This window comes from Dipodomys merriami, unplaced genomic scaffold, assembly GCF_024711535.1.
Source record: "Dipodomys merriami isolate MVZ:Mamm:240054 unplaced genomic scaffold, mDipMer1.0.p SCAF_680, whole genome shotgun sequence".
Classification (NCBI taxonomy): domain Eukaryota; kingdom Metazoa; phylum Chordata; class Mammalia; order Rodentia; family Heteromyidae; genus Dipodomys; species Dipodomys merriami.
Genome location: NW_027206269.1, coordinates 469,765 through 497,289, shown reverse-complemented (window position 1 = coordinate 497,289; position 27,525 = coordinate 469,765). Strand labels below are relative to the sequence as shown.

At 46.5% G+C, this 27,525-nt stretch overlaps 2 protein-coding genes across 5 annotated transcripts; one reads left to right on the top strand and one right to left on the bottom strand.

Moving 5' to 3' along the window:
* Positions 1 to 136: 136 nt before the first annotated feature.
* Positions 137 to 7,243, bottom strand: LOC138816067 (nmrA-like family domain-containing protein 1). The gene is made up of 5 exons (XM_070005599.1): positions 7,063 to 7,243; positions 5,554 to 5,792; positions 2,575 to 2,824; positions 1,905 to 2,095; positions 137 to 531 (listed from the first exon to the last, which is right to left on the bottom strand). The coding sequence occupies exons 1-5, from the start codon at positions 7,100 to 7,102 to the stop codon at positions 352 to 354; spliced, it is 900 nt and encodes a 299-aa protein (XP_069861700.1). The 5' UTR covers positions 7,103 to 7,243; the 3' UTR covers positions 137 to 351.
* Positions 7,244 to 7,731: 488 nt separating this feature from the next.
* Positions 7,732 to 26,798, top strand: LOC138816083 (heme oxygenase 2). 4 transcript variants are annotated; one of them, XM_070005644.1, is made up of 6 exons: positions 7,732 to 7,942; positions 22,211 to 22,331; positions 24,392 to 24,509; positions 25,111 to 25,602; positions 26,309 to 26,435; positions 26,522 to 26,798. In XM_070005644.1, the coding sequence occupies exons 2-6, from the start codon at positions 22,246 to 22,248 to the stop codon at positions 26,647 to 26,649; spliced, it is 951 nt and encodes a 316-aa protein (XP_069861745.1). In that variant the 5' UTR covers positions 7,732 to 7,942; positions 22,211 to 22,245; the 3' UTR covers positions 26,650 to 26,798. The 4 variants fall into 4 exon arrangements, with proteins under 4 accessions (XP_069861745.1, XP_069861742.1, XP_069861744.1 ...); XM_070005641.1 differs by lacking the exon at positions 7,732 to 7,942 and adding an exon at positions 8,658 to 8,751; XM_070005643.1 differs by lacking the exon at positions 7,732 to 7,942 and adding an exon at positions 8,884 to 8,956.
* Positions 26,799 to 27,525: the final 727 nt, after the last annotated feature.

Below are 27,525 nucleotides of genomic sequence, written 5' to 3'. Positions count from 1 at the left end.
GTGTCCCTTTTGGCCAGGGTGGAATACTCCACACGTAAACATTAACATATTCTTCTCTGCAGTTACCTTCTGGCTAGCCAGTTCTCCCATTTCCCCTTTATTTCAGGGAAGAGAGAGATACTTAGCTTCCCACACCAGCCATTTCATGTCTCCTGCTGGGTTTTTCATGCTGTCGGTGCCCAACAGCTGCCACTCCAACCCACGTCCCAGAGACAGAGCCCTTTTCTTTTTGAAACCATCTGTAAGAACAATGGCTTTGTTTCAAAAAACAACAACAAACTTGTACACAGGACAGATGATTGTGCCTCTAAGCCTCCCCACACACACTAGAGGGGCTTCCAGATAGGCCGGTCACAGCCGGGCAAAGTCCCCTTTGTGCTGCTCCAGCCACTGGTCTAGGGTCTGGGCCTTGGGGTTGAGGTGCAGGGTCAGCTCGATGTTTCGGTCGGGTTTCAGGGCATAGAAACGGAACATGTTGGCTAGATCACGGGCCCCAGGGAAGCCAAGTTTCTCATAGTCCTCAGGAGTTGTCTGGAAACAGAAAACTCATGTTGCTCCATCTTTTTTTTTTTTTTTCTTTTTTTTCTTTTTGGGTCCGGTTGTGGGGCTTCAACTCAGGGCCTGGGCACTGTCCCTCAGCTCTTCAGCTCAAGGCTAGCGCTCTACCACTTGAGCCACAGTGCCACTTCCGGCTTTTTTCTTTTTGCTTAAGTGGTGCTGAGGAATCGAACCCAGGGCCTCATGCATGCAAGGCAAGCACTCTACCACTGAGCCACCTTCCCAGCCCATGTTGCTCCATCTTGTCTCCAATGTGGGGAGAAGCTAGACCTGCTTTCCACCCTGCCCCCAGTCACTGTTGGCCATAGTCTGCAGTCATGTGAAAATTTTGTACTAGAAAGATAAAAGGTGTAGAAACCAGTATCCCTGGAGATCTATTTGATATTAGTTGGTTTAGATCTTCTTTCAAAATCATTAAATGAAAGCCTTTCAAAACAGTAGAAAATGCAACATCACTTTCTAGCTCAAAAGTCAAAACTGTTGCCTTTCCCTACAGAAGTGAATCTTCAAATCTTCACAACCCTGACCTAAGCCCTCTTTAAAAAAAAAGTAACTTGACTCCTTAGTGTCCATTTCAAAGTTTCCTTTGAAAGTGCTAAGAAAGCTCTAACACAAACTATCATGTTAATCCTCAGCCACCCATGGGGATAGACTGTCTATACCCATTTATGAATAAGGGAGGCCAGGGACTTACCATGCTCACACATTGGTGGATTAGGGCTAGAACCTGGATGTGAATCTAGAAGTTTGGGCCCTCCACCCTTCCTTTTCCCTCTGTGGTTCTGCTTAGGTCTGAGTGGGAGCTGCAAAAACTTGGTATTTTTCAGTTTCTTACATGAGTAGTCGGTCCTACTTTCTAAAAAGAAACAAGGCACTCAGGGGTCTGAACAAGAAGCCTGAGGGAGCCAGGCGCCGGTGGCTCACGCCTGTAATCTTAGCTACTCAGGAGGCTGAGATCTGAGGATCATGGTTCAAAGCCAGCCAAGGCATGACAGTTTGTGAGAAAAGTGAGGGTAGGGGAACCTCCTGTTTTACCCATTCAGGCCCAGTGGAGGACAGGTCAGGCCTTTGTCCAGCCAGGACTGCTGTCCATTCTTGCAGAAATTTCTATCCCCCACCTTGGTCAAAACCTCTAAGGCAAAAATTTCACTCTGGCTACACTTAGCTCCCAGCAACAGCATGACACAGACATTCACCCTGACTGTGAATTTAGATTTGCCTTGTTAAGAGGGTTGCATAAACCCTACAGACTCCTTTCTTACAAACCCCCAAAGGTTCCTTTGGGATTCAAGTGGCCCTGCCTGGCAGGAGCTGGAACACACAGCCCTGGGGAGGGGACAGCCCACCTTGGCATGGTGTACAGTCTTGCCGATGTGCCTGGTGAGCAGTGTGGCGTACTCCTCGGCAGTATGCCTGCAGGTGCTGAGCCCGATGTTCTGCCCCACGTACTCTTCTGGTTTCTTCAGCAGGCTAAGTACCACAGGACCCAGGTCACTCACAGCCATGCCATCCATGGGGACGTCACCCATGGGTAGGTCTGTGGGGACAGAGAGATGTGCTAGCAGGGACAGAGTACCTCTGTGGGGGTTGGGACTGGTTTTCTCAGCAGTCAGTCCTCTAGGAACCTGCATCCATCAGCCTGGTCAGCGTCCAGGTGTGATGACAATAGCACTTCAGCATCCACCAGTCTTCCTCACCCTGGAAAAGGGGTCTGTCCAAATTACCCAGGAACCCAGGGGGATGGAGCCCAACAAAGAGACATAAATTCCTGGCAGTAGTTCTGCAAACTACAAAGGGCCTTGCCAGTGGCCTACTAGTGGTTCCAGATTCTACTTTCCATGTGGGCAGGGCTCCCCTAGCTCTCTGCCAGTGCTAGTGCCCGCACGTGAGGATGAGCTCACACGTAATGAGAGGGAGTCAGGGCCTGCGCCCAGGACTACCCTGATGACAAGTTATACCTCCCAGCTACACCTGTAGCTTCACAGGGTGAGAACTGTGAGTTGTGGGGAAACCCACCCAACAAGTAGCTCTTTCCATCTGGGGCTCGCTGGGGCAGGAAGTAGGAGAGGAGGTTCTCAAAATAGCAGGGCAGCCGCACACTGGTCATGGGAACGCCGATGTCTCGAAAGTATTCCTCCACCTCCCCTTTGCCATCAAAGTGGCCTGCTGCCAGCTTCCCTGCCGTCAGCTTCTTAATGTTCTCCAGGCCGCTGTAGACCACATAGTGGAGGCCCAGGCGCTTGGCCAGATCTGCCAACAGCTTTCCCTGGTAGACAGGAGAGATCACAAGATTAAGACCCCACTGGTCAAACTCAGCAATGAGCCTTGCTGTTTTTTGTTTTTTTTTTTGTCGGTCATGGGGCTTGAACTCCAGGCCTGGGCGCTGTCCCTCAGCTCTTCAGCTCAAGGCGAGCGCTCTACCACTTGAGCTACAGCGCCACTTCCGGTTTTCTGGTGGTTTATTGGAGATAGGAGTCTCATGGTCTCTCCTGCCCGGGCTGGCTTTGAACCGCGATCCTCAGATCTCAGCCTCCTGAGTAGCTAGGATTACAGGCGTGAGCCACCAGCGCCCGGCTGAGCCTTGCTGTTAAGATTATGTGACCATCTCTGAAAGAAATCTGTGAAACCTAAGGATCTTTTATTTTATTTATTTTTGTTGGTGTGGGGCTTGAACTCAGCCTGGGCACTGTCCCTGAGCCTCACAAGTTGTGCTCAAGGCTGCGCTCTACCACTTGAGCCACAGCGCTACTTCTGGTTTTCTGGGGATAAGAGTCTCATGGACTTTCCTGCCCAGGCTGGCTTCAAATTGCGATCCCAAATCTCAGCCTCCTAAGTAAGGATTTTTTTATTTTGAGAGAGGGTCACTGGAGATGTCACTAAGGATCTTGAGATGAGATCATCCTAGATTAACCATTAATCCAATACAAGTGTCCTTACAAGAGTCAAAGAGGCACTACTGGCTCTTGCCTATAATTCCATATGCTATGCAGAACTGAAGTTTGAAGCTAATCTGGACAGATAAATCCATGAGACTTTTTAATACATTTTTTATTGTAAAAATACCGTACAGAGGGGTTACAGTTACATGAGTAAGGTAATGAGTACTTTTCCTATCAAGCATTGTTACCTCCTTTGTTTTTCCCCTACCATCCCTTCCCTTCCCACCTCCCCAACTCCCCCCCCCCCCGCCACAAGTTGTAAAGTTCATTTTTCAACATAGTGTCCCATGAGACTCTTATCTCCAGTTAACCAGCAAAAAGAACTGGAGGAATTGTTCAAGTGATAATGCTCCAGCCATGAGCAAAAAAAGCTGAGCAAGAGGCCCTGACTTCAAGCCCCAGAACTAGAAAAAATAAATACTGTTTATCAAAACAAATACCAGGAAGTGAAAATATGTTTTGAAACATGGGCAAAGGGAGGGGGGTGCCACAGGAATGGAGAGAGGAAGGGTGAGTAAATATAGTCATTATAGTCAATACACATTATATAACTTGGGAGGGAAAGGACAGGGAAAATGGAAGAAAATGAAGACGGGGGGGGGGGGGCATTGGCCAAGAAACATTGTACTCAAAACCTGACTTAAGGGATTATAGCCCCTTTGTACAACAATTTAATAATGCTAATAATTATAATAAAAGTCAGGAGTTAGGCATGGTAGTTATACACTTAGAATCCCAGCTATACAGGAGATAGAGCTAGGATGATCATGGTCAAAGGCTAGCATAGGCCAAAGTTAGTTCAAAACCCTATCTCAAAAACAAAGCTGGCTACAGTGTCTCAAGCCTATGATCCTAGCTACCTGGGAGATGGAGATCAGAAGATCTCAGTTCAAGACCAGCCCGGGCAAAAAAGGTTCATGAAGTCTCATGGAGTTCATGAAGTCAAGAAGGAGTCCCATCTTGACAATGGCGGGGCATTGGTAGTGCATACTTTTCCTCCTAAGCTATAGAGTAAGCACAGTGACTAAGTGCTTAAGTGTACACCTGCACAAATAGGATGACAGTCCAACCTTGGCATAAAGCAAGACCCTATCTTGAAAACAACTCAAAAAAGGGAATAAGAGAAGACACATGAAGAGAAGACCATATGAAGACAGGCAGAAGTTGGAGTGATACAGTCACAAGCCAAAGAATGCCTGGAGCTACTGAAGGTGGAAGAGGTGAGGAAAGATTCTCCCCCTCTAGGGCCTTTGAAGAGGGAGTATGAGTATGCTGTGATTTTAAACCACACAAATATGGCCGGGTGCTGGTGGCTCACGCCTATCATCCTAGCTACTCAGAAGGCTGAGATCTGAGGATCATGGTTCAAAGCCAGCCCGAGCAGGAAAGACTGTGAGACTCCTATCTCCACTAAACCACTGGCACTGTAGCTCAAGTGGTAGAGTGCTTGCCTTGAGCTGAAGAGCTGAGGGACAGCATCCAAGCCCAGAGTTCAAGCCCTATGACCACCATCACCACCAACAACAAAAAAAACAAAAAACCACAAATATGGTCATTTGCCACAGTAGATCCTAGATGCTCACACAGGTTTTCAATGATTACAATGAGATTTGGCTGGGTGCCCATGGCCCACACCTGTAATCCTACCCACTCAGCTGAGATCTGAGAATCAAGGTTTGAAGCCCTCCTGGAAAGGCAAATCTATAAGACGTGTATCTCCAACTAACGACCAAAAAGCCACAAATGGAAATATGGCTGAAGTAGTAGAGTGCTAGTCTTGAATGAAAAAAACGAAGGGACAGTGCCAAGGTCCTGAGTTCAAGCCCCAGAGTCAGCGCACACGCACGCGCGCGCGCGCGCACACACACACACACACACACACACAATTTGTTTCACCCAGAGACTGTCCACTCTGTTGTGGTCTCCATGTAGTTTGCCTCCCAGGGTTCTGGTGCTAAAGGTTATGGGTGGTTTGAGAAGAGGAAGGCCTGCAGTGCTTGGATCCTAGCAAAGCAGATCAACCAGGGTCAAAGACGCTTCTCCCATTTGCCCTCACCTGCTTGACCTCCAGTTCCTGGCTGCAGTTTTCCCAGTAGTTGGTCACGATGAAGGTGGCATGAGCCCCGGTCAGAGCCAGCTCCATGCTGGCCTCATCACTCTGGTCTCCCTGTACTACTTCTGCACCCTGCCGTTTCAGCTCCTTCGCTGCTCTCTGCCCAGGGTCCCGGGTCACTACTCGAACCCTGAATGTTCCATCTTCCAGGAGTGTGCGGGCCACTGAGCCCCCTTGGGCACCTGTGAAGAGTCAGAAAACTTCCAGAGTCACTACTGACAGTCCTGAGAAAGCAGAGCTCAGAAGTGACTGCTGCACCACAGTAAGGAGCTGTGGTGTATTCACATATAATTCACTTAGCATAACATTTACCTTTTCAGTCCTGGGTATAGAACCTATGGTCTGTAAAATACTAGGCAAGTTGCTGGGAAGGTGGCTCAGTGGTAGAGCGCTTGCCTTGCATGCATGAGGCCTTGGGTTTGATTCCTCAGCACCACATAAGCAAAAAAAAAAAGCCAGAAGTGGCGCTGTGGCTCAAGTGGTAGAGAGCTAGCCTTGAGCTGAAGAGCTGAGGGACAGCACCCAGGCCCAGAGTTCAGGCCCCACCACTGGACCCCCCTGCCAAAAAAAAAAAAAAAAATACTAGGCAAGTGCTCTAACACTGAACCACATCCCCAGCTCAACAACCCTAACACCCTTTAGTTGGGGTTGTTTGTTTCTTGTGGCATGGCCTCTGTATGAAATTTAGGCTGGCCTCAAACTGTATTATCTTCCTGCCTCAGCCTCCTCAGTGTCCGGAGTATACTACCATTTTTTTTCTTTTAATGTCCCGGGTAGTGCTTTTCCAGGCCCTGGGTTCCGTACCTGGCACAGAAAACAAGTTTAAAAAGCCTACAAGCAAGCAGGCCTGTAATCCTAGCTACTCAAAGATGAGATCTGAGAATTGAGGTTTAGAGCCAGGAGGAGCAGACAATCCAAAACTCTCATGGCGCCAGCCTAGGAAGAAAGTTTAGCAAGGGACAAGGCCCTGAGATCAAGCCTTCAATATCAGGGGATTTAAGAAGCAAAGTAGTAAATAAAATCCTTATTCTACTTGTAAATTAATATTTTGAACTGAAGCCATTTGGTACAACTAATTTCTTAAGAAAACACCATTAAAAAAAATCCCTCATAGGTGTAGCTCAGTGAAAGAATTTAGGTTTAGCATGTGGTAAGTCCTGAATCTGACCCCTAGCATGCAAAAAGAAGAATATATATATACACACATGCATGCATGCATACATACACACAAAAGGAAAAGTGGGGTGGCAAGATAGTGTCTACTGAAGGGGTAACCCCAGAAACTTGCTAATTGATGGAAGAGGGGCGTAGGAAAATACAATTTGGTATCCTGTATATGTAACTTTTTTTTTAAACTCTAAAAGTAATCTGCACTCAAGTTCTGCGCCTTGGGTCCCTGCAGACCCAGGATAGAGCAGCTGTGGCTTGCGCAGGCCTGGCCCGCCTGCTCACCTGTGGCTCCAAAAACCACCACCAGTTTCTGGTCCGCCATGAAGGGCTCCAGGCGAGGGGCGAGGTCCCAAGGTTGAGGTTGCGGGATTGCAGAAGTGGGAATAGACAAAGGTCCGGATGCAGAACCGCCGGAGATGCCGCGTGCGCACCAAAGAAGAGCGGGCTGGTGGTTTCAACCCCGCCCTCTTTCACCTCCTTTGCCCGCCCACCACCTGGCCCCGCCCACTTCCGGACGCGCCCACCTCCCCTCTTTCCGGCAAGCGAGATCTCCGCCTCCCTCGCAGCTGCCCAATGGGAAACGCCCAATGGGAAACGCCCGCTGGGCGGGGCCCTGCCTGGGGACTCTGGTGCACCCCGCCCTCCAGCCTGCAGCAGAGCCCACTGCCGACGGGGGGTTCTGCCCTGAGTGAGCTGCTTGACCCACTCCAGCTCCCACCCATCCTGGCAGAGCCCCCGTAGGCCGCGTTGTACCCGAGAAGCCCCCTCCAGTTCGCGGCTCCTGGACGCCCGCAGTCCTTGTCTTGAGCATGGCCCTGCACGCCGCAGACCTTGCTCTTCCCCACCTATTGGCCCAGATGGTTTATACAGATCCTGGCCGGATGCAAACGTGTTTGCGCACGCCTGGAAAAATCTTGCAAATCACTTCTTCCTCTAGTGCACGTGTCGGGGAGGCTGCCCGGCCTGAGGCGGGACGAAAAAAACAAACAAAAAAAAGAAAGGAAAAAAAAAAAAACCATTGCGTTTTCTCTCTTACCGCCAACCAAGCCTGTGGCTATGACTCTTAACCTCCAAAGTCCGGCCTGTCGCAGTGCTTGGGTATGCCTGAGTCACGTTTGCAGTTGTCAGGACTTGCACTGATTACAATCCTTTTTATCACACGGTAGGTCTTGTGTTTAATCAAACTTCTGAAATGACTGCTAAAAAATTATTGCTGTTGGCTTAAGATCACTATTTTTTTTCCTTACTTGTATCAAGATCCCAGACCAAGGTCATCTTTTTTTTTTTTTTTTTCCAGTCCTGGGACTCGAACTCCGGGTCAGAGCACTGTCTCTGAACTTCTTTTGTGGAAGGCTAGCAGTCTACCACTTGAGCCAAAGTGCCACTTCTGGCTTTCTCTGTGTGTGTGTGTGTGTGTGTGTGTGTATGTGTGTGTGTGTTACTGAGGAATCGAACCCAGGGTGTCATGCGTGCTAGGCAAGCACTCCACCACGAAGCCACATTCCCAGCCCCCCCAGGTCATCTTTTGCAGAGCATCTGTTTTGCTGGCACTGCTGATTCTTAGCACCGGAAATGGTATCTGGAACAAGGCAGACATTGAAACAACTTTTGAACAGCCTGGCACTGCAGTTACGAGGTCAAGTCAGACAGCGGCTGCTGTTTTAGTTATAATCTAGCCTTTGAGATAACCCACAAGATGATGGGGTTTTTGTTTTTCCCCTGCGAAGGGTGGAGCCCACTACCCGGGCAAGAGCTCGGCCAATGAGCGAAACAACCTCAGTCCATGTTTAATGCCTCCTGCCTCTCGTAGGGGGCGTGGCGTGGTGTTTGGGGGCGTGTCGCTAGTAGGCCCCGCCCACGCGCTGCGTGCGCACGTCGCGCCGTCCTGTCGCTCGCCCGCTCGGCTGCGGCGCCGCTGAGGGAGTCGCTGACTTGGGGATTGGCGGATTTGGGGAGCGCCCTCGCTGCGGGGTGAGTGACCCGCGTTCTCCCTGGCCTTCCTGTCGTCTGTTCGGACAGCGCCGCCGGGACCCCGCGGGTCCTGACCTGACGGGGCTCCTCCGGAGCTCGTCGGGGCGCCGGGCGGAGGGGACGCTGGGCGGGGGGCGGCCGGAAGCCGGTGAGGGAGGCGGAGGAGCGGCCGACCGCGGGGACCCGGGCGGCGGCGGAGTGTCAGGTGAGGACGAAGCCTCTCCTGGGGGGGCCCGGGCCGCCTCAGCGGCTCCCTGATGTCCCGTGGGGGCCCGGCCCTCGCAGCGTCCCGGGTGAGCTTGGTGAGGGGACCCCGGGGTCCGCGACGGGAGCCCGGCGTCGCTGTCCCGCTGGCTGTCGGCCGCAGCTCCGTCCTTGTAGTGACTCACCTCGCGGGAGGCGCCCTTTGCATCAGCGTGGGGACTTTGGGGGTGACCTCCGGTGTCCTTTTGTGTGTAGGTGTGTGTTTGCCGGTCCTGGAGCCTTGAACTCAGGACCTGGGCTGCCCCTGAGCTTATTTTTTTTGGGGGGGGCGCTCTACCATTTGAACCACAGCTCCACCTCCACCTTTTGGGTGTTTAATTGAAGAGTCACAGGAACTTTCCTGCTCTGGCTAGCTTTGAACCTCCGACCTCATATCTTCAACCTCCTGAGTAGCTAGGATTGCTGGCATGAGCCACTGGTACCCTTTAGTGCAGAATTCAGCAAGAGGAGCAATGACCTGTAAGTGAAGCTGGTTAGTCTGGATGAGGAGTTCACTAGTCACCTCCTGAGTATTGTGCTTTAGGCGTCCTAATTGCCTTGTAAAAGCTGTCGGGACCGCCTTGCACAGTCTTTGCGTGAGGCCTGTCTGTGGGTCACGCCCCTTAAATTGGTTCTGAAGGACCAATTGTCGTGGCCGGTGGCTGTTCTTCTTACTGTGCTTTGTTGATGATGCCATAAACTGGACAAGACCGGGTTTGAAAGGTAACCTTTTATAATGCACTATAATTGAGAGCAAGACCTCTTGCTCTCAAGCTCTCCCTGAATCTTGTGAGTTGATCATTTCTCCTGTCTGTAAAATGAGATCAACAGGAGAATCATGGGAAGTAACTTGACCTACATCCCACAATCAAGAAGATAGCACAGGTGATGTTGAACTCGGCAGTTTGGCCCCAGATAGATACTGTGCTCCTTCCTAAATGGAGTTGTAGAAATTGGAAATGGATTACATTGTTGAAGTGGTCTTCCTTCACTCCTGTCAAGTAAAAGGATATAAAATGGTTTTGTGCCTTTGAATTTCTGGCATGGTGTTCATTAACAAGTGTATATCATTTTTTGGTGATGGGACGGAATCTAGGGCCTCTTGCATGTGTGTATGTGGGCTTTTTTGTTTGTTTTCTTGCTTTTTTTTTTTTTTTGGTCCGGTTGTGGGGCCTGAACTCTGGGCCTGAGCACTGTCCCTCAGCTCTTCAGCTCAAGGCCAGTGCTCTACCACTTGAGCCACAGCGCCACTTCCGGCTTTTTTCTTTTTACTTATGTGGTGCTGAGGAATCGAACCCAGGGCCTCAGGCATGCAAGGCAAGCGCTCTACCACTGAGCCAACTTCCCAGCCCCTTTTTTTTTTTTTTTTTTTTTTTTTTTTTTAAATAGAGCCTGTTCTGTGTAGCCAGGCTGACTTGGGATCACAGTTCAAAGCCAGTTCAAGCAGGAAAGTCTGTGAGACTCTTACCTCCAATGAACCACCAGAAAACCAGAAGTGGTGCTATGGTTCAGGTGGTAGAGCGCTTGCCTTGAGCTGCAGAGCTCCAGAGTTCAAGCCCCACGACCAACCAAAAAAAGGAAAAAGTTTCCAAAAATAGTCTTAGAGCCAAAACACTGATGTAGGTTTGGGAATATGTGGGCCTTGTGTTCATTGAATGACCTAATCCAGCGAGGGATATAAAGAGTAAATCCTATGATTCCCCTTTGAATGACTTGACTTCCATTTTTCCTTTGCTTGGGCCAATAAGTTGAGCTGCTTTGAGTCAAAGGAAGCAAGAATAGGACCTACTTAGAAATGACAATACCAGTGAGTTACATAAAATTTAATGTTTATTACCTTTAGCTTATCCCTCAATAAGACACCTAGGGCTGCCTTCATTTTCAGATTTCTTTTAGGTAGGTGACTTGTTATAGGACAGTTGGGCTCTGCATGTAGATTGCACCAAAAACCGGAATATAATTCTACAGAGAGCAGATCTTTTAGAAATTGGAATTGTTAATGTTTTGACATGAAATGTAAAACTCACCTTGTCACTCCTTGGAGAAAAAAAAGATGAAAAATTTGACCTATAAGTTGCCTATGTTGCTGGTCATAGTTAACTAAAAAGTTACAAACATAAATGACATAGCCTTTTTCTCTGATAGTAGCTAAAAGGAGAATCAAGAATTCTGGAGATGAGATGTGCCTCAATAGTAGCATGCTTACCTATCATGCCAAAAGCCCTGGGTTTGATCCCCAGTTCTGCCAAAAATAATAAGTGAAAATTCAAGACCACATTCCCTTTTGTATACAAGACATTGAAGATTCTCAGATCTCAGCCTCTTGAGTAGGAGTACAGGCATAAACCACTGGGGCCAGGCTTCTCAGTCTTTCCTTTAATAATAACATTAGTTGTGGGGTTTTGTTTTGTTTTTCTGTGGTAGAGAGAATTGAACCCAGATCCTTTTTATTATTTATTTATTTATTTATTTATTGTTGGTTGTGGGGTTTGAACTCAGGGCCTGGGTGCTGTCCCTGAGCCTCTTTGTGCTCAAGGCTAGTGCTCTACCTCTTGACCACAGTGCCACTTTCAGATTTTGAGTGGTTAATTGCAGGTAAAAGTCTCACAGGGACTTTTCTGCCTGGGCTGGCTTTGAACCACAATCCTCAGATAATCAGCTTCTTGACTAGCTAGGATTACAGTTGTGAGCCACCAGTGCCCAGCTGCCATTTGTTTTTTTTTTTTTTTTGGTCCGGTCGTGGGGCCTGAACTCTGGGCCTGGGCGCTGTCCCTCAGCTCTTCAGCTCAAGGCTAGCGCTCTGCCACTTGAGCCACAGTGCCACTTCCGGCTTTTTTCTTTTTTTGCTTATATGGTGCTGAGGAATCGAACCCAGAGCCTCAGGCATGCAAGGCAAGCGCTCTACCTCTGAGCCATCTTCCCAGCCCCTGCCATTTGTTTTTGATTTGGGACCAGGGTCTTGATATCTTTTTGGCCAGTTTGACTTTGAACTCAGGATCCATCTTCTGAGTCCCCAGGATTATAGGCACATACCAACATGCCCAGCTAAGAGTAATATTAATAATATTACTCTTATTAAAGTAATATTAATAGTAATGACTAAGAGTAGTTACTTGGGGTTATTTTATAAACAGTCCAACACATCTAAAATGACATCTAAATTTCAGTTATGACCACCTGACCTGGAGTGGGACAGGATTTCACCATTTTTCTCCTAGCATGTCCATATTAAGATCCTCCTGCCTTAGCCCCCCAAGTGCTTGGGTTACAGATGTATATTACCATGCCCATTTTAACCATATATTCTTACAATGGTATACCTATTTTAAGCAAATATTTTAAATCAAAGACTGTCAGCTAGTAAAAAGTGGGATGTGGTGCCATATGCCTGTCATCCCAGTTATACATAAAGTGTAAATGGAGGATTTGGCCTCAGCCAAAAGCAAGACCCTATTTGACAAACAGTGGAAAAGGGGCAGGTTCAGGGTGTGGCTCTAGAAAGCACAAGCTCCTGAATTGAGTTCAAACCCTATTACCACAAAAATAAAAAAGACGCTGTTGGGGCTGGGAAGGTGGCTCAGTGGTAGAATGCTTACCTAACATGAATGAAGCCTTGGGTTTGATTCCTTAGTACCACCTAAACAGAAAAGGCCAGACATGGTGCTGTGGCTCAAGTGTAGAGTGCCAGCCTTAAGCAAAATTTGGCTCGGGGACAGTACCCAGGACCTGAGTTCAAGCCCTAGGACTGGAGAGAAAGAGGTGGGGAGGGGGGGAGCTGTTAATACTTGGTGAATGTTAAAGTCTCTGGCGCCTGGTTGATCTAAGACACAGGTTTCCAAACTTCTATTTGGTAAATATGAGAATAGGACTGGAAATCTGTTTTTTAAGACTTTCTAGTTGACTCTTGTTTGCGATTTCCTTGATTATAAAGCACATACTGGACAGAGGAGGGAATGAATGGACAGAGTTTATAGAAGTCAATAAGATACATGAAGAAAGGTACAGGGAGAGAAGAAAGAGGTAATTGTTGTGTGGTGATAACTGTGCTGTCACTTTGTGTGCCAGAGAGCAACTGGGCAGATAGTCTCTTCTTTCTGCTTAGTGGGAAAACTAATTTTTGTCACACGAATAGATTTATTTCTTTCCCAGGAGTATCACAGACCTAATTATTGTCATAATTTTCAGTAACTTTGAAAGGGCCTTGGAGAAGGATGGCAGAACAGAGACTAGTGTCCTGTAACTGGTTTGCCTAAGCTTCTTTAAGTGTTCTGGGTTTCTACCTTTCTCCTGATTAGCTGTCTTAGTTTTAGGAGACTCTGCTTTCATTACTTTTTTTTTGGTCAGTTGTGGGGTTTGAACTCAGGACCTGGGTGCTCTCTTTGAGCTCTTACTTTGAGTCACAGCACCACTTCCAGTTTTCTGGTGGTTAATTGGAGATAAGAATCTCACAGACTGCTCTGTCCAGGCTGGCTTTGAACTGCAATCCTCAGACCTCAGCCTCCTGAGTAACTAGGATGACAGGCGTGAGTCATCAGCGCCTGGTTTATTACATTTCATATTCAATCCTGCAATTACTTAAGAGCTTATTAAAGCACTGTGCTGGTACTGTGGAAGGTGCTAGCATGATTAAAACAATTTTACATCATGCTATTTGGTTTGTTTATTCTTTTTTATTATTATATGCTATTTGATTTCAGTTGATTTAGTTGATCAGCTTACCTCTTAAGTAGCTGTTATGATTGTATGTTTCCTACCAAACATGAAAAGACTCATGATCCAGCCGGGCGCCGGTGGCTCACGCCTGTAATCCTAGCTACTCAGGAGGCTGAGATCTGAGAATAGCGGTTCAAAGCCAGCCCGGGCAGGAAAGACCGTGAGACTCCTATCTCCAATAAACCACTAGAAAACTGGAAGTGGCACTGTAGCTCAAGTGGTAGAGCGCTAGCCTTGAGCTGAAGAGCTGAGGGACAGCGCCCAGGCCCAGAGTTCAAGCCCCATGACCGACAAAAAAAAAAAAAAAAAAAAGAAAAGACTCATGATCCAAATGTACAGTTGTAGTGAAGAAACTGGTGGAAAAGGATACTTGAAATCAGAATTGTTCTGGAAATCAGGCATCAGTGGTTCATGCCTAAAATCCTAGCCATTCATGAAGCTGAGATCTGAACATCATGGTTTGAAGCCAACCCAGGCAGGAAGGCTGGATGTAGAGTTGTAGCTCAAGTGGTACTGTGCTAGCCTTGAGTGAAAAAGTTAAGGGACAGCATCCAGGCCCAGAGTTTAAGTCCCAGTACCAGCATAAAACAAACTAAAACAAAACAGAATTGTTCTAGAAAATTTGGAACATAAGCTTTGTCTTTACTACAGTTGTCAGTATTGTACAATTAGTGTTTATGCAGTGGGGTGTCTGTTTATCTTTTTCTGATTTTCCATTTATCTTTCTCTCATGGGCCTCATACATGGTGGGCAAGTGCTATTTGAAATTCAGAGTGCATCTTAGCCTTCTTTGTAGTCACAGAGCCCATGAGCATAATGTTGATAGTATGTGATGTCACTACCCCACTAGCCATCCGCTTCCATAGATATTTGAGCTATTTTCTAGCAAGATCACTGTGTGCTGAGGCAGATGAACTGTTTCCAAGGCAGTGCAGAGTGGCAAGAGGAAACAGGGGAAGACTCAGTGAGCAGAGTTCCCACGTAGGGTCCCACGTAGTTCTATTGGAAAGAAGATGAGGAAAGGAAATAGAGGGAAGTAGGGTCCAGATGCCCTCTAAGTCCTGTTTGAAAGACATAAATCTTCACTCCTTTCCTTCTTTTCTGTGTGTGGTGGTATGTGATGAAAAAAAACACAAAACAAAACCAAAATCCCAGGCTGGGAAGGTGGCTCAGTGGTAGAGTGCTTGCCTTGCATGCATGAGGCCCTGGGTTTGATTCCTTAGCACCACATAAACAAAAAGAAAAAAGCCGGAAGTGGCGAGTGTGGCTCAAGTGGTAGAGCACTAGCCTTGAGCTGAAGAGCTGAGGGACAGCGCCCAGGCCCAGAGTTCAGGCCCCACGACTGGACCCCCAAAAAAACAAAACCAAAATCCCTTCTGGGCCTTGTGTGTGGCAGGCAAGTGCTTTGCCACTGAGCTACATTATCTTTCTATATTGGAAGACAAGGGGAAAAAATCCTGCCTTCCTTTTACTTAGTAATAGCAGGTATCGTAATAATTAGCAAATTACAAAACAAAAACAACAAACCCTACCACCCACACATACTCACTTTATTCTTCCTCCATCACACGGTTGGTTATTTATTAACTTTAAAAAAAATTCCCAAATGTTGTGCTGAAGGTCATATTTGTCTAACTTTGAAAAGCTTTATGAGAAGACAGTATGTGAGCCCAAAAAATAAAAGTGGTATGTGATAGCTGCTGTAGATTATGCTTTCCTCCTTTTTTTTTTTTTTTGGTTGGTCATAGGGCTTGAACTCTGGGTCTGGGCCCTGTCCCTGAGCTCTTTAGCTTAAGGTGAGCGCTCTACCACTTGAGCCACTGAGCCACTTCTGGCTTTCTGGTGGTTAATTGGAGATAAGAGTCTCACAGACTTTCCTGTTTGGATTGAGTTTGAACCTCAGTCCTCAGCTCTCTGCCTCCTGAGTAGCTAGGATTACAGCATGAGCCACCAGTGCCTGACTGCTTTCCTACTTTCCCCTGCACCTTCACTGATAATGTCTTGAGGCAGAGGTGTTTAAGGCTCAGTTCTGCTATCAGGAAAGGCCCTTATGGCTATCACATAGGGTTTAAAGGCAAGAAGAATGGTTGGGGATAGAGGGAGTTGAAGACACAGAAACCACGTGCTTTTTGGGAAGTCATGAAGTTTTCAAGGTCCTGTTGAACTTTTGGAAATGAGGTATGCAAGTAGCCAGAAAGCTCCTGTTACCGTGTATAATCTAGGACCAGTTGCCTACCGCTGCTTCTCTTAAGACGTATAGGCCTAAGAGACCCAGCCTGTAATCCTAACAACTCAGGAGACTGAGATCTGAGGATTACAGTTCAATGCCAGCCAGGACAGAAAAATCTGTGAGACTCATCTTCAGTTACTAGCAGAAAGACAGATGTGGCCAGGCACTAGGAGTTCTAGAGAAGCTGGAGTGTCTGGAAATTCTCCTAAAATCTCAGTAAATACAATTTAGTTCTTCCGATTCTTAGCCTATTTAGCAATCAGATACCAGACTGATAAATGATAGATTTCTCCTAGTTTTAGGTTCCATCCTACAAAGGCTGGCCTCAAAATCATGATCCTCTTTACCTTTGCTTCCCTAATGCAGGGATTACAAGGAGTATGTTAGCACACGTTCCAGTCTCATAATTCATTGAATTCATTTAAGTCTCGTAACTTAAATAACTTATTTAAGTCAAGTCTTATAACTTAATTCTTATGCAAAATTGATGACTTAACTTATTTTTATTTTTTTGTTATCTTTAAGTAGTTGTACAAAGAAGTCCCATTTTACAAAACAGTATATGAGTACAAAGTGTCTGACAACATTGTCACCCATCTCTCCTAACCCATCCCTTCTCTCACTTTTTTTCTTTTATTGAGATTAGGTGATTACATAAATTTCACACATTTCACAGTATTGTGGAATAGTGATACTTAGTTAAAGTCACAAACACATTTTAACTTTCACAAGGCAAGTTGTCATTATCATGGTCTACACAGTTTGTGAGTTATATGAGCTTTGACAATACAGGTTATTTTTTCCACATCAGGTGATGTTTACATTTTTCCTTTTGCTTAGTGTGGTCTGTTCCCACTTACTCTGTTCCTCCTCCTAGCTTCCCTCTGTTGTGTGCGTATATCTACCATAATATGGTTAGAACATGGAGTCATTTAGCAATGATAGGACAAAATGGTGGCTGTCCTTTGTTTCTTGAGTCCTTTTACTTTGCCATATCTACTTGTATTTTGGCTTTAGCATCCACATATCAGGGAGACCATGTGCTATTTGTCTCCTTGTTCTTGGCTTACTTTGTTCCAAATAATCTGCTCTACTTCCACCCATTTCCCTGCAAATACCATTATTTTGTCCTTTCTAATGGCTGCGTAATATTCCATTGTACATAGGTACCACAATTTTTGTATCCACTCATCAGTAGTGGGGCATCTGGATTGTTTCCAAATCTTGGCTAGTGTGAACAGTGCTGCAATAAAAATGGAGATGCATGTGTCTTTGTATACTGGTTCCTGTTGTTCAGGATAGATGCCTAGGAATGGTATGACTGGGTCATAGGAGAGGTCTATAGTTAGCTTTCTGAGGTGCTTCCAGACTACTTTCCAAAGTGGTTGTATTAGTATACATTCCCACCAGCAATGGAGTAGGGTTCCTTGTTCTCCACATCCCCTCTAGCATTTGGATGACTTAAATTCTTATGCAGAATTGTTACAAGAAAAAGAAACAGAAATTAAGTAGCTATTGGGGGTCATCCAACTGATAGGGCAGATCCAGGATTTACTCTTAGTTGTACATGTTAGGAGTTTTGGCTGAACCATGTGTTGCCTCTTGGTCTCCATGTGGCCAGTAGACTTCTCCCTTGGCTCATTTTAGTTTACCTTTGTGAGTGCCTACTGCAGACTGAACAGTTTAGTATGAAGACTGCTTGTTCAAAACAAAAGATTTGTGTGCATGGTGTTATTAGACGTATTGCACCCAGCTTCTAGAAACTTCCTGTTGGGAAAATTCTCTCTCCATGTCATAAGACGCATAATTGCAGTGCAGATACTTACAATGTGTATTTAAATTAATAGTCACATGGCATTCATGTAGATATTGAGTCATCACTAAGTAACTGTTAGCTTGGAGAGGCTGTGTTCTGAGAATATTCTACAGTGAGGAAGGTAAATAGCACACCTCTTAAAGTTCCTCATGTAGGCAATACAGAATAATCTATTACCTCTTCTCTTTAATACTTGAAAGCTTCAGTGAAGAGCTAGAGTTTCTAGAATGCTTCCCTAGAAAGCCAGCTGAAGGTTCTTTAGCTTAGTAATCCCTATGTCACTGTGATTTTCTGCCTTTTAATTATGGTTATGAGATCTGTTATGAGTAATCTGTTTTACTAACAGCTCTTTTTGTTAAGATTTTTGTCTTACAAAGTACAGGGCAGTAGTCACTGATTCTTGTAATCGTAGCTGGTTCAAAGCCAGCCTAGGTAGAAAAAGGAAATTCCTCTGTAAAATAACCACAAAAGGCAGTGGTGGCTGGGCTCCAGTGGCTCATGCCTATAATCCTAGGTACTCAGAAGACTGAAATCTGAGAATCGTGATTCAGAACCAGCCTGGGCAGAAAAATTCCCTAGACTCTTTAAGCCGTACTAGGGCTTGAAGAGAGAGAGAGAGTGAGAGAGAGAGAGAGAGAGAGAGAGAGAGAGAGAGAGAGAGAGTCCATCCCTAAGCTTTTTAAAAAATTTATTATATTTTTTATTGTGTGTGTGGTTAATGTTTTTATTGCTTGTGTGTGGATAAGAGTCTCACCGACTTTCCTACCATGGATGGCTTTGAACCATGATCCTCAGATCTCAGCCTTCTAAGTAGCTAGTATGAGCTACTGGCGGCCAGCTGGAAGCTAATCTTAACAGGAGGTTTCTATGAGCATATTGTCTATCTGTGCACTTCTGTTTCCAAGGTAGCATATGTTTTCAGAAGCACAAAGATAGGATTGCTTAGACTTTAAAGTATTCAGATACTTTTAGATTCTTGAAATCTATTTTTCTGTCTCTAGTTACTATGGTAGTGGGTGCTATAGAGATGTGCAGATGCTATTGTGACCTTCTTTTGTGTCTAGGTGTCTGGGAATCCTTGTAACTTTTTTGTCCACCAAGACCTGGCAGTCTGGCTAATTTTCTGCAGGCACTGAGTGGTGGCTTATGCCATCTTCCCTTCTGGGAACAACCTTGGGTTGCTCTGTTAGTTTACAAAAGTAGGAACAATCTCAGGTTGCCCTGTGATCTAAATGTGTCAAGGTGAGTGTTGGAAGGCAGGAAATAGCAACTTTGAATCTTTTTGACAATACTTGAGTTTGAATTTGACATTGTTGAACTTGACTGGCACTCTACCACTTAAGCCACATCTCCAGACCTTTTTTGCTGGTTATTTTGGAGATGGAGACTAGTGAACTTGTTTTTGCCCTGGCTAGCTTCAAATCACAATCTTTCAGATATCAATCTACTGAGTAGTTAGGATTTATAGGCATGAGCCACGAATTTATGGCTTTTTTCTTTCTTTTGGCCTGAACTTAGGGCCTCTTCCTTTTGCTTAGCTTTTTCATTGAAGACTGAGACTGTACCACTTGAACCATATAAGTCAAATCTGAAGAAAGCTAAAACCACATTTTTTAACCAGAAACCTGGTATTATGATGTACAACACAGACCCTTCATTTAGCTGGCATCTTGCCATTGCCAAGGTGCTGTCTGTGCTGCATCAGTACTTTATGAAACATCTCTTCACTTGCATTCTTTCCCACTTGATGACTGCGTGCCTGTGTACTTTTCTGGACTGTTCTGTGGACCATGAATTTCATCAGCTTTTTTTTTTTTTTTTTCTTTCCAGTTGTAGGGCTTGAACTCAGGGCCTGGGCACTGTCTCTGAGCTTTTGTGCTCAAGGCTAATGCTCTACCACTTTGAGCCACAGTGCTACTTCTGGTTTTATGGTGGTTAATTGGAGATTAGAGTCTCATGGACATTCTTGCTTAGGTTGGCTTTGAACCGTGATCCTCAGATCTCAAACTCCTGAGTAGCTAGGATTACAGGAATGAAGCCACAAGTGCCCAGGATTTCATCAGCTTTATGCAGAAGAGAGTGCATTTGAGTCGAGAAAGTCCATTTTTTATTTTGCTGTTTATTTTTTTTAGTGTTCTTAGACATCACTATCCCCCAGTACAAGAGCTATGGATGTAGCTCACTGGCAGAGCACTTGTCTAACATGCATGATGTTCTGGGTTCAACACACACCAATACAATCAGTGACATATATTGAGTGCTTGCCATAGCAGACATTGTGCTGTCCTGTCCTCATTTAATTTTTATAATTGATCCCACTGATCCTATGAACACACCATTTCCTATAATGTCCCAAAAGATAACAAAAAGAATGTAGCTAGACGCTTAGAGGAAACTTGAGGAAGATATATATGTACCAATACATTAGTTGGTGGGGTAAGACAGGTGGTTTTTGTTTGTTTGTTGTCGTTCTTGGGGCTTGAACTCTGAGCATGGGTGCTGTCCCTGAGCTCTTCAGCTCAAGACTAGCACTCTACCACTTGAGCTACAGCTCCATTTCCGATTTTCTGGTGGTTAATTGGAGTCTCACGGACTTTCTTGCCTGGGCTGGCTTTGAACCATGATCCTCAGATCTTAGCCTAATGAGTAGCTAGAATTGCAGTGTAAGCCACTGGTGCTCAGCATTTTTTTTTTTTTTTTTTTTTTTTACATTGCTGGGGATCAAACACAGATCTTCAAGCATGCTAGGCAAGTGACCTACCATTAAGCTTTATCCCTAGCCCATTAAGGGCTGGATTTGTAAGAGGGGGGAGAGCGTGACCAAACGCACGTGCGCTGGAGTTTGAACCTCATGCCTCAAGCTCATTGCTGGCACTCTTACTAATTGAACCTCACCTCTACTTCTAATTCAGACTGGCTTCAAACCACAATCCTTGGATCTCACCCCTCTGAGTAGCTAGGAGCTACTGGTGCCTAGCTACTTAAACTTCTTGGGCTTCCTTGACAACTAGATACAGCTTATAGAAAATAGTAAAATAGGGCCTGGAAGGTGGCTCTGTGGTAGAGTGCTTGCCTTGCATGCCAGAGGCCCTGGGTTCGATTCCTCAGCACCACATAAGAAAAAAGAAGAAAGCCGGAAGTGGCGCTGTGGCTCAAGTGGTAGAGCACTCGCCTTGAGCTGAAGAGCTGAGGGACAGCGCCCAGGCCCAGAGTCCAGGCCCCACGACTGGACCCAAAAAAAAAAAAAAAAAAAAAGAAAGAAAGAAAGAAAAAGAAAATAGTAAAATACTGATTGAGGTAGAAAAGTAAGATTCCTTCTTTCTTTGGTCTAATGCATTCTGACATGGAATGTTGGTACTAATGTCTTTGTGACTTTATTGGTTATTGCTGTTGAGCTGGAAAGTTTTCCAATTGGGCTGCCCCTTATACTGCCAATTGGAAGCCTCCAGGGATAGAGGATGAGCTTGTCATGTGGGACTGTATTTCCCAGCCTGACGAAGGCTCAGCCCTTGAAGCAGGCGATGGGAATTGGTTGGCCAATTTATTATCTCCTTCAACTGAGTATTGAGTAGACTGGGGCCAGTTAGTGTGTTGATGACTCATGTAGCTGACACAGGATTGTTGGGTGCTTTGTGAGCTGCTCTGCTCTACAGGGGAGCTGCTGGGTGTAGTTTGGTTAATTCCAGTCAACACCTGGTTCCTGTCATTCTTTCTGCATGAAGCCATCTAGCCCAAACACATGAACAGGAACCCCACTCTCAAGTACAGTTGTGGCAACATGGAAGCATTGGGTTGCTTGTCAAGCTGGGAACTACTGCAGTGTTTTTCTTTATTTGCTTGTTTTTAAATGTATTTTCTGGTAGCTTTTAATTTTGACAGTTGCAAACACAAACACTTTAACAATAATAAAAAGAACTCTTGGTATATTTGTGTGAGTGAGGGGGGGGCGGGATACTGGGTTTGGACCTCAAGAGTCTGGAAGCTTTTTCCCTCAAGGCTAGTGTTTTGCTACTTGAGCCATACCTACACTTCTGGTTTTTTGCTGGTTAACTGGAGATAAAAGTTTCATAGGCTTTCCTGTCTGGGCTGGCTTTGAACTGTGGTCTTCAGATCTCAGCCTCTTGGGTAGCTAGGATTATAGGCAGCCACACTCTCCTGCACATAGATTGCATGTCTATACACATACCCTTCTGGTTGACTGACAATAGGATGTCCCTTCTGAATGCCCTCAGTACATACCTGCTGAGAACAGGTTCAATGTCCCTATAATCTTGTTATCTAATACACTATCTATATATAAATATATCTATATTGTGATTGTGTAGTAATGGCAACAACTCTGAGGTACAGGGGTATATTACTGCCTTGGTTATGGCTTAGAGAAGGGTAGAGCAGATCGGCATTTAGCCAAGTGAGTGACAATGATGCTGAAGGACTGGCTTGATCTGTCTCTACAGGACCAGAGTGAGGCAGCAAGAATCACTCAGCAACAATGTCAGCGGAAGTGGAACCCTCCGAGGGGGTGGACGAGTCAGAGAAAAAGAACTCTGTGGCCTCAGACAAGGAAAACCATGCCAGGTGAGCAGTGGAGGCTGGCTGCATCTGGTCAGGAGGGCACACTGCCTGCCTTGCCCAACACACTTGATTTCTTCTGTTGGTGCCCCTGGGAAGTAGTGAGGTATCCTAAACAGTGGTCCCCTCATGTCTCATTGTTCTTCAGGGCTCATATCCAACCCTGACTGCTCAGCAACTCTCATTTCCTCTATTCTGTTGTCCAAGGAGGCAGGTTGGGAGTGCTAAGTTGTGGCTTTAATGGTATTCCTGTCCTTTTTTTTTTTTTTTTTTTTTTTTACAACCTCAGCATTTTTCATCTCAGCTGAGAAGTGGGTAATCAGAGGCAGAGCCTGACTACTTTCTCTTAAAATGTGGAATGTGAATTCTAGAGCATTCTTTTTTCCCCCCTGTAGCCTCAAGTTACAGAGAGTTTGTAGTCTCTCATTAGAAACCTGTTATTGGTTAAGTTCCTTTTTTTGGGGGGGAGGTGTCTGGGGCTTGAACTCTGGGCCTGGGCACTGTCCCTCAGCTCTTCAGCTCAAGGCTAGCGCTCTACCACTTGAGCCACACTCGCCACTTCAGGCTTTTTTCTTTTTGTTTATGTGGTGCTAAGGAATAGAACACAGGGCCTCGTGCATGCAAGGCAAGCCTCTACCACTGAGCCACCTTCCCAGCCGTTAATTTCCTTTTTTTTTTTTTTTTTGTCGGTCGTGGGGCTTGAACTCTGGGCCTGGGCGCTGTCCCTCAGCTCTTCAGCTCAAGGCGAGCGCTCTACCACTTGAGCTACAGCGCCACTTCCGGTTTTCTGGTGATTTATTGGAGATAGGAGTCTCACGGTCTCTCCTGCCTGGGCTGGCTTTGAACCGCGATCCTCAGATCTCAGCCTCCTGAGTAGCTAGGATGACAGGCGTGAGCCACCAGCGCCCGGCTTAATTTCCATTTTTATACCTTGAAATGACTGCTAATAAATGGATTCTTGGCATGTGGGTGATGCAAGCTAATCCAGAGGCTGGACCACAAACAGGCCATGTTTTTCTCTAAGATGTTGTGGGTGCTCATGACCCTCAACCCAAATGCTATCATCTGTATTCATCCAAGAGTACAGCTTTAACACAAACCCGACGTGCTGGTCCCTACCTGTCAGTTATCTCATCTTCGCATACGTGGGCCAGGCTACATATAGTCCTGAGAGATTGGACTCAGGGCTGCCTTGGGAGATGTGCTACCGCAGGTCTTCACAGCAGCATGGATCCTGAGACAGTCACATCTCTTTCTTTCTTTTTTTTTTTTTTTTGGTCAGTCGTGGGGCATGAACTCTGACTTGGGTGCTTTTCCTGTGCTCTTCAGCTCAAGGCGAGCGCTCTACTGTTTGAGCCACAGCGCCACTTCTGGTTTTCTAGTGGTTTATTGGAGATAAAGAGTCTCACAGACTTTCCTGCCCGGGCTGGCTTTGAACTGTGATCTTGAGATCTCAGCCTCCTAAGTAGCTAGGATGACAGGTGTGAGCCACCAGTGCCCGGCTAAGAGTCACATTTCTAAAAAGCAGATTTCTGGAGAAAACTAGCTAACACTGTTGAAATTAGAATGGTGTTTCTCTGGCCACTAAATGGTCACAGAAGCAAAGTGTCAATCATTTGGATGGTTTCTAGCAATGAAGGCACAAGACATGAGGAAGCCATAGTCATCCTCATGTCCTGTATGCTTTTGCTCAAGGCTGGCACTCAACCACTTGAGCCACAATTCTACTTCCAGCTTTTTGAGTGGTTAATTGGAGATAAGTGTCTCACAGACTTTCCTGCTTGGGCTGGCTTTAAACCTCCAGATCTCAGCCTCCTGAGGAGCAAGGATTACAGACATGAGCCACTGGTACCTGGCCCCCTCAGTCTTTGCAGAAGATTGTTATGTCTGTTTGCCCTGTGCTCCCTGACAAGCTCCCCGTGCTTAGTTATTGTGCTGGAATGAAGTGTCTGAGAAGCTCCTTCCTCCAGGTTAGCAACTGGTCACCATGGGATCTGTATTTTGTCCTGTGGACCTTTTTGGGAAGGGCTAACTCTTACACACATACATAAACCCCATCTCTGCAGAGTGGCTGACCTTTCTGAGCTCCTGAAGGAAGGGACCAAAGAAGCACATGACCGGGCAGAAAATACCCAATTTGTCAAGGACTTCTTGAAAGGCAACATTCAAAAGGAACTGTTTAAGGTTTGTGCTTCTCAATCAGATGAGGTTGGATGTCAAATTTTCATTTGGGTTTGGGGTAGGAGGTGGGAGGTTAATTAGTCCTCCAGGTGGTCCTGGCACCCTCTTGAGGCATAAGCCGGGCCTTTCTCCACATGCATTCATTCTTGGTGTTAAGCTGTGGCTGTCCTGACTTTATGGACAGCATAGTGTAAAAGGAAGAAAAATATCTGTGTGTCAAAGATCAGTAAATAGGGCTGGGAAGGTGGCTCAGTGGTAGAGCGCTTGTCTTGCATGCATGAGGCCCTGGGTTCGATTCCTCAGCACCACATAAGCAAAAAAGAAAAAACTGGAAGTGGCGCTGTGGCTCAAGTGGTAGAGCCCTAGCCTTGAGCTGAAGAGCTGAGGGACAGCGCCCAGGCCCAGAGTTCAGGCCCCACAACTGGACCAAAAAAAAAAAAAAAAAATCCCATTCTCAAAGACCAGTAAATAAAAATGGGTCATAGGGTGGGTTTCTGGGATATGGAAGAGTTTTAGTTCTTGTTTCTAGTTGCACCAGCATGTAGGTTTGGACCTGCTGGTCTGGCCTACAGCCCCTTTCCAGTCTTCCATCATCCCTCCACAGCTTGCCACCACTGCACTTTACTTCACATACTCTGCCCTTGAGGAGGAAATGGACCGAAACAAGGACCACCCAGCCTTCACACCCCTTTATTTCCCCACGGAGCTGCACCGGAAGCAGGCACTGATCAAGGACATGGAGTATTTTTTTGGTGAAAACTGGGAAGAGCAGGTGAAGTGCTCCGAGGCTGCCCAGAAGTATGTGGAGCGGATCCACTACATAGGGCAGAATGAGCCGGAGCTGTTGGTGGCCCATGCCTATACCCGTTACATGGGAGACCTCTCAGGAGGCCAAGTGCTGAAGAAGGTAGCCCAGCGGGCACTGAAACTTCCCAGCACTGGGGAAGGAACCCAATTCTACCTGTTTGAGAATGTGGACAATGCCCAGCAGTTCAAGCAGTTTTATCGGGCCAGGATGAATGCCCTGGATCTGAACCTGAAGACCAAAGAGAAGATCGTGGAGGAGGCCAATAGGGCCTTTGAGTACAACATGCAGGTACTTACAATGGGGCACTGACCATGGGGCCAGCTTTTTCTGCAGAAGCCTGAGATTCAGAGGGACCTTTGACAGTGGGCACAAATCCAGAGCTTCCTAGGAGAGCACCAGGAACATGAGGACAGATATAGCTGCAGCATGGCCTGGAGGAAGGTGAAGGAACCAAACTGCCCTCCAAAAGGTGTACCTGGTGGTCGGCTCCCAGCACAAAGGCCTGGCTTGACAGGATGGTGTTGGGGAGGATGTGGTCCAGCAAACACAGGGGTCAGAGAGAGTAGAGCTGTTTTTTCCTCTCAGCACAAGATGCTGGGATTGAGAAGTGGAAAATCTCTTCCTTTTTAGTGAGTATTAGAATGAAAAGTCTTGCTTGGTAAACTGAATAAGGCCAGAATTTACCAAGAAAAATAGATTGTTTATAAGAAGCCTTTACTTGAGGCCAACCACTCAGAGGTTGTTTCTGTACCCAGAGCCTAAGGTCAACAGCAGTTTCAGGGAGAGTGGCCACAGGTACTTGATGGAGTAAGGTGCCAGCAGCACAGACAAACCATGCCTCCTAGGATCACCTGCTAGATTCATGCAGTTAGTGTGCTGTACCTTGGACCTGCTTCAGAGCTCCCTCTGTGTTGGTGGTAGGGCAGCAAGGGAGTTTTCCAGAAGCAGAGTCTGTACATGATATAGGGATGGCTCCTTGATTTCTGCTTCTCAGATATTCAATGAACTGGATCAGGCTGGCAGCATGCTGGCCAGAGAGACCCTGGAGGATGGGCTCCCGATGCATGACGGGAAGGGAGACGTGCGCAAATGCCCCTTCTACGCTGCTCAACAAGACAAAGGTAGGTTGTAGGTCCCAAGCTCCCCTCCTGGGGTGGGCATGTGAATGGCCCCACTGAAGCCATGTCTCCTGTTGTGCCACATACAGGTGCCCTGGAGGGCAGCAGCTGCCCCTTCCGGACAGCCATAGCTGTGCTGAGGAAGCCCAGCCTCCAGTTCATTTTGGCTGCCTGTGTGGCCCTGGCTGCTGGACTCTTGGCCTGGTACTACATGTGAAGGACCTGTCCTGTCATGCTGGCATCCTCCTCCCAAGAGACCACTGTCCCAACCCCCCCAATCTCCACCCGACTAAATTACCACCTCAGGTGACTTTTTTAAATGCTGGGTTTGAGAAAACAAGCAACCAATAAAAGCCAGACACTAGAGCCTTTCCTGACAGTGTCCTCTCTGTGGGCCAGGTGTTTACTAATTGCAGGTTATCACCCCATAGCAGCTCACAGAAGTGCAACGTGGCAGGGTGGACCCATGCTTCTGATCCAGCTCTTTCTAGGGCTTCTACACCTCTTGAACCTCCAGCTTGACAGGTTTTGGACGTTATTGCCTTGTGGCCAGTACTCTGCCTCTTTGGGAAGAAGGAGGTCTTGCAGATGCTGCTGTTCAACGTCTGGTCTCTTGTGGGAGGGCAGGCTGAGGCAGAAGAAGCCAGGTTCCCCGGCTTCCTGGTTTCCTCTGCCCCCCAGAGACCCTAGTGGTGTATCCCTTTCCACCAGGATTCCCTGAGGTCTGTGAGCTTGGGCTGTCCCCTCCTCTTATCTGTGTAAACATTATAACACTAAATAAAGTGGTCTAGGCACACTTCCTCCTTCCTTCTAGAATGGGATGGGTCACACTACCTTTTGGACCCAGTAGACCAAGTGAAGAAGTGGGTACCTTTTTTGCTGAGGGAATCCACAGCAGCTCCCCAACACTCCTGCTCATGTCTTTGCAGCCTTTGTTTAGGATAGGATAGTCATTCTGACATCTTTGTTACAAAAGATCCTTACTGTCTACTTGGACCTATGATTTTCTTACTCAAATACATTTTGAGTAAGAACACACTTTGTTAGCTAAAACAGAAACATGAGGTTAAATATTTTTATTAATAGGAATCTA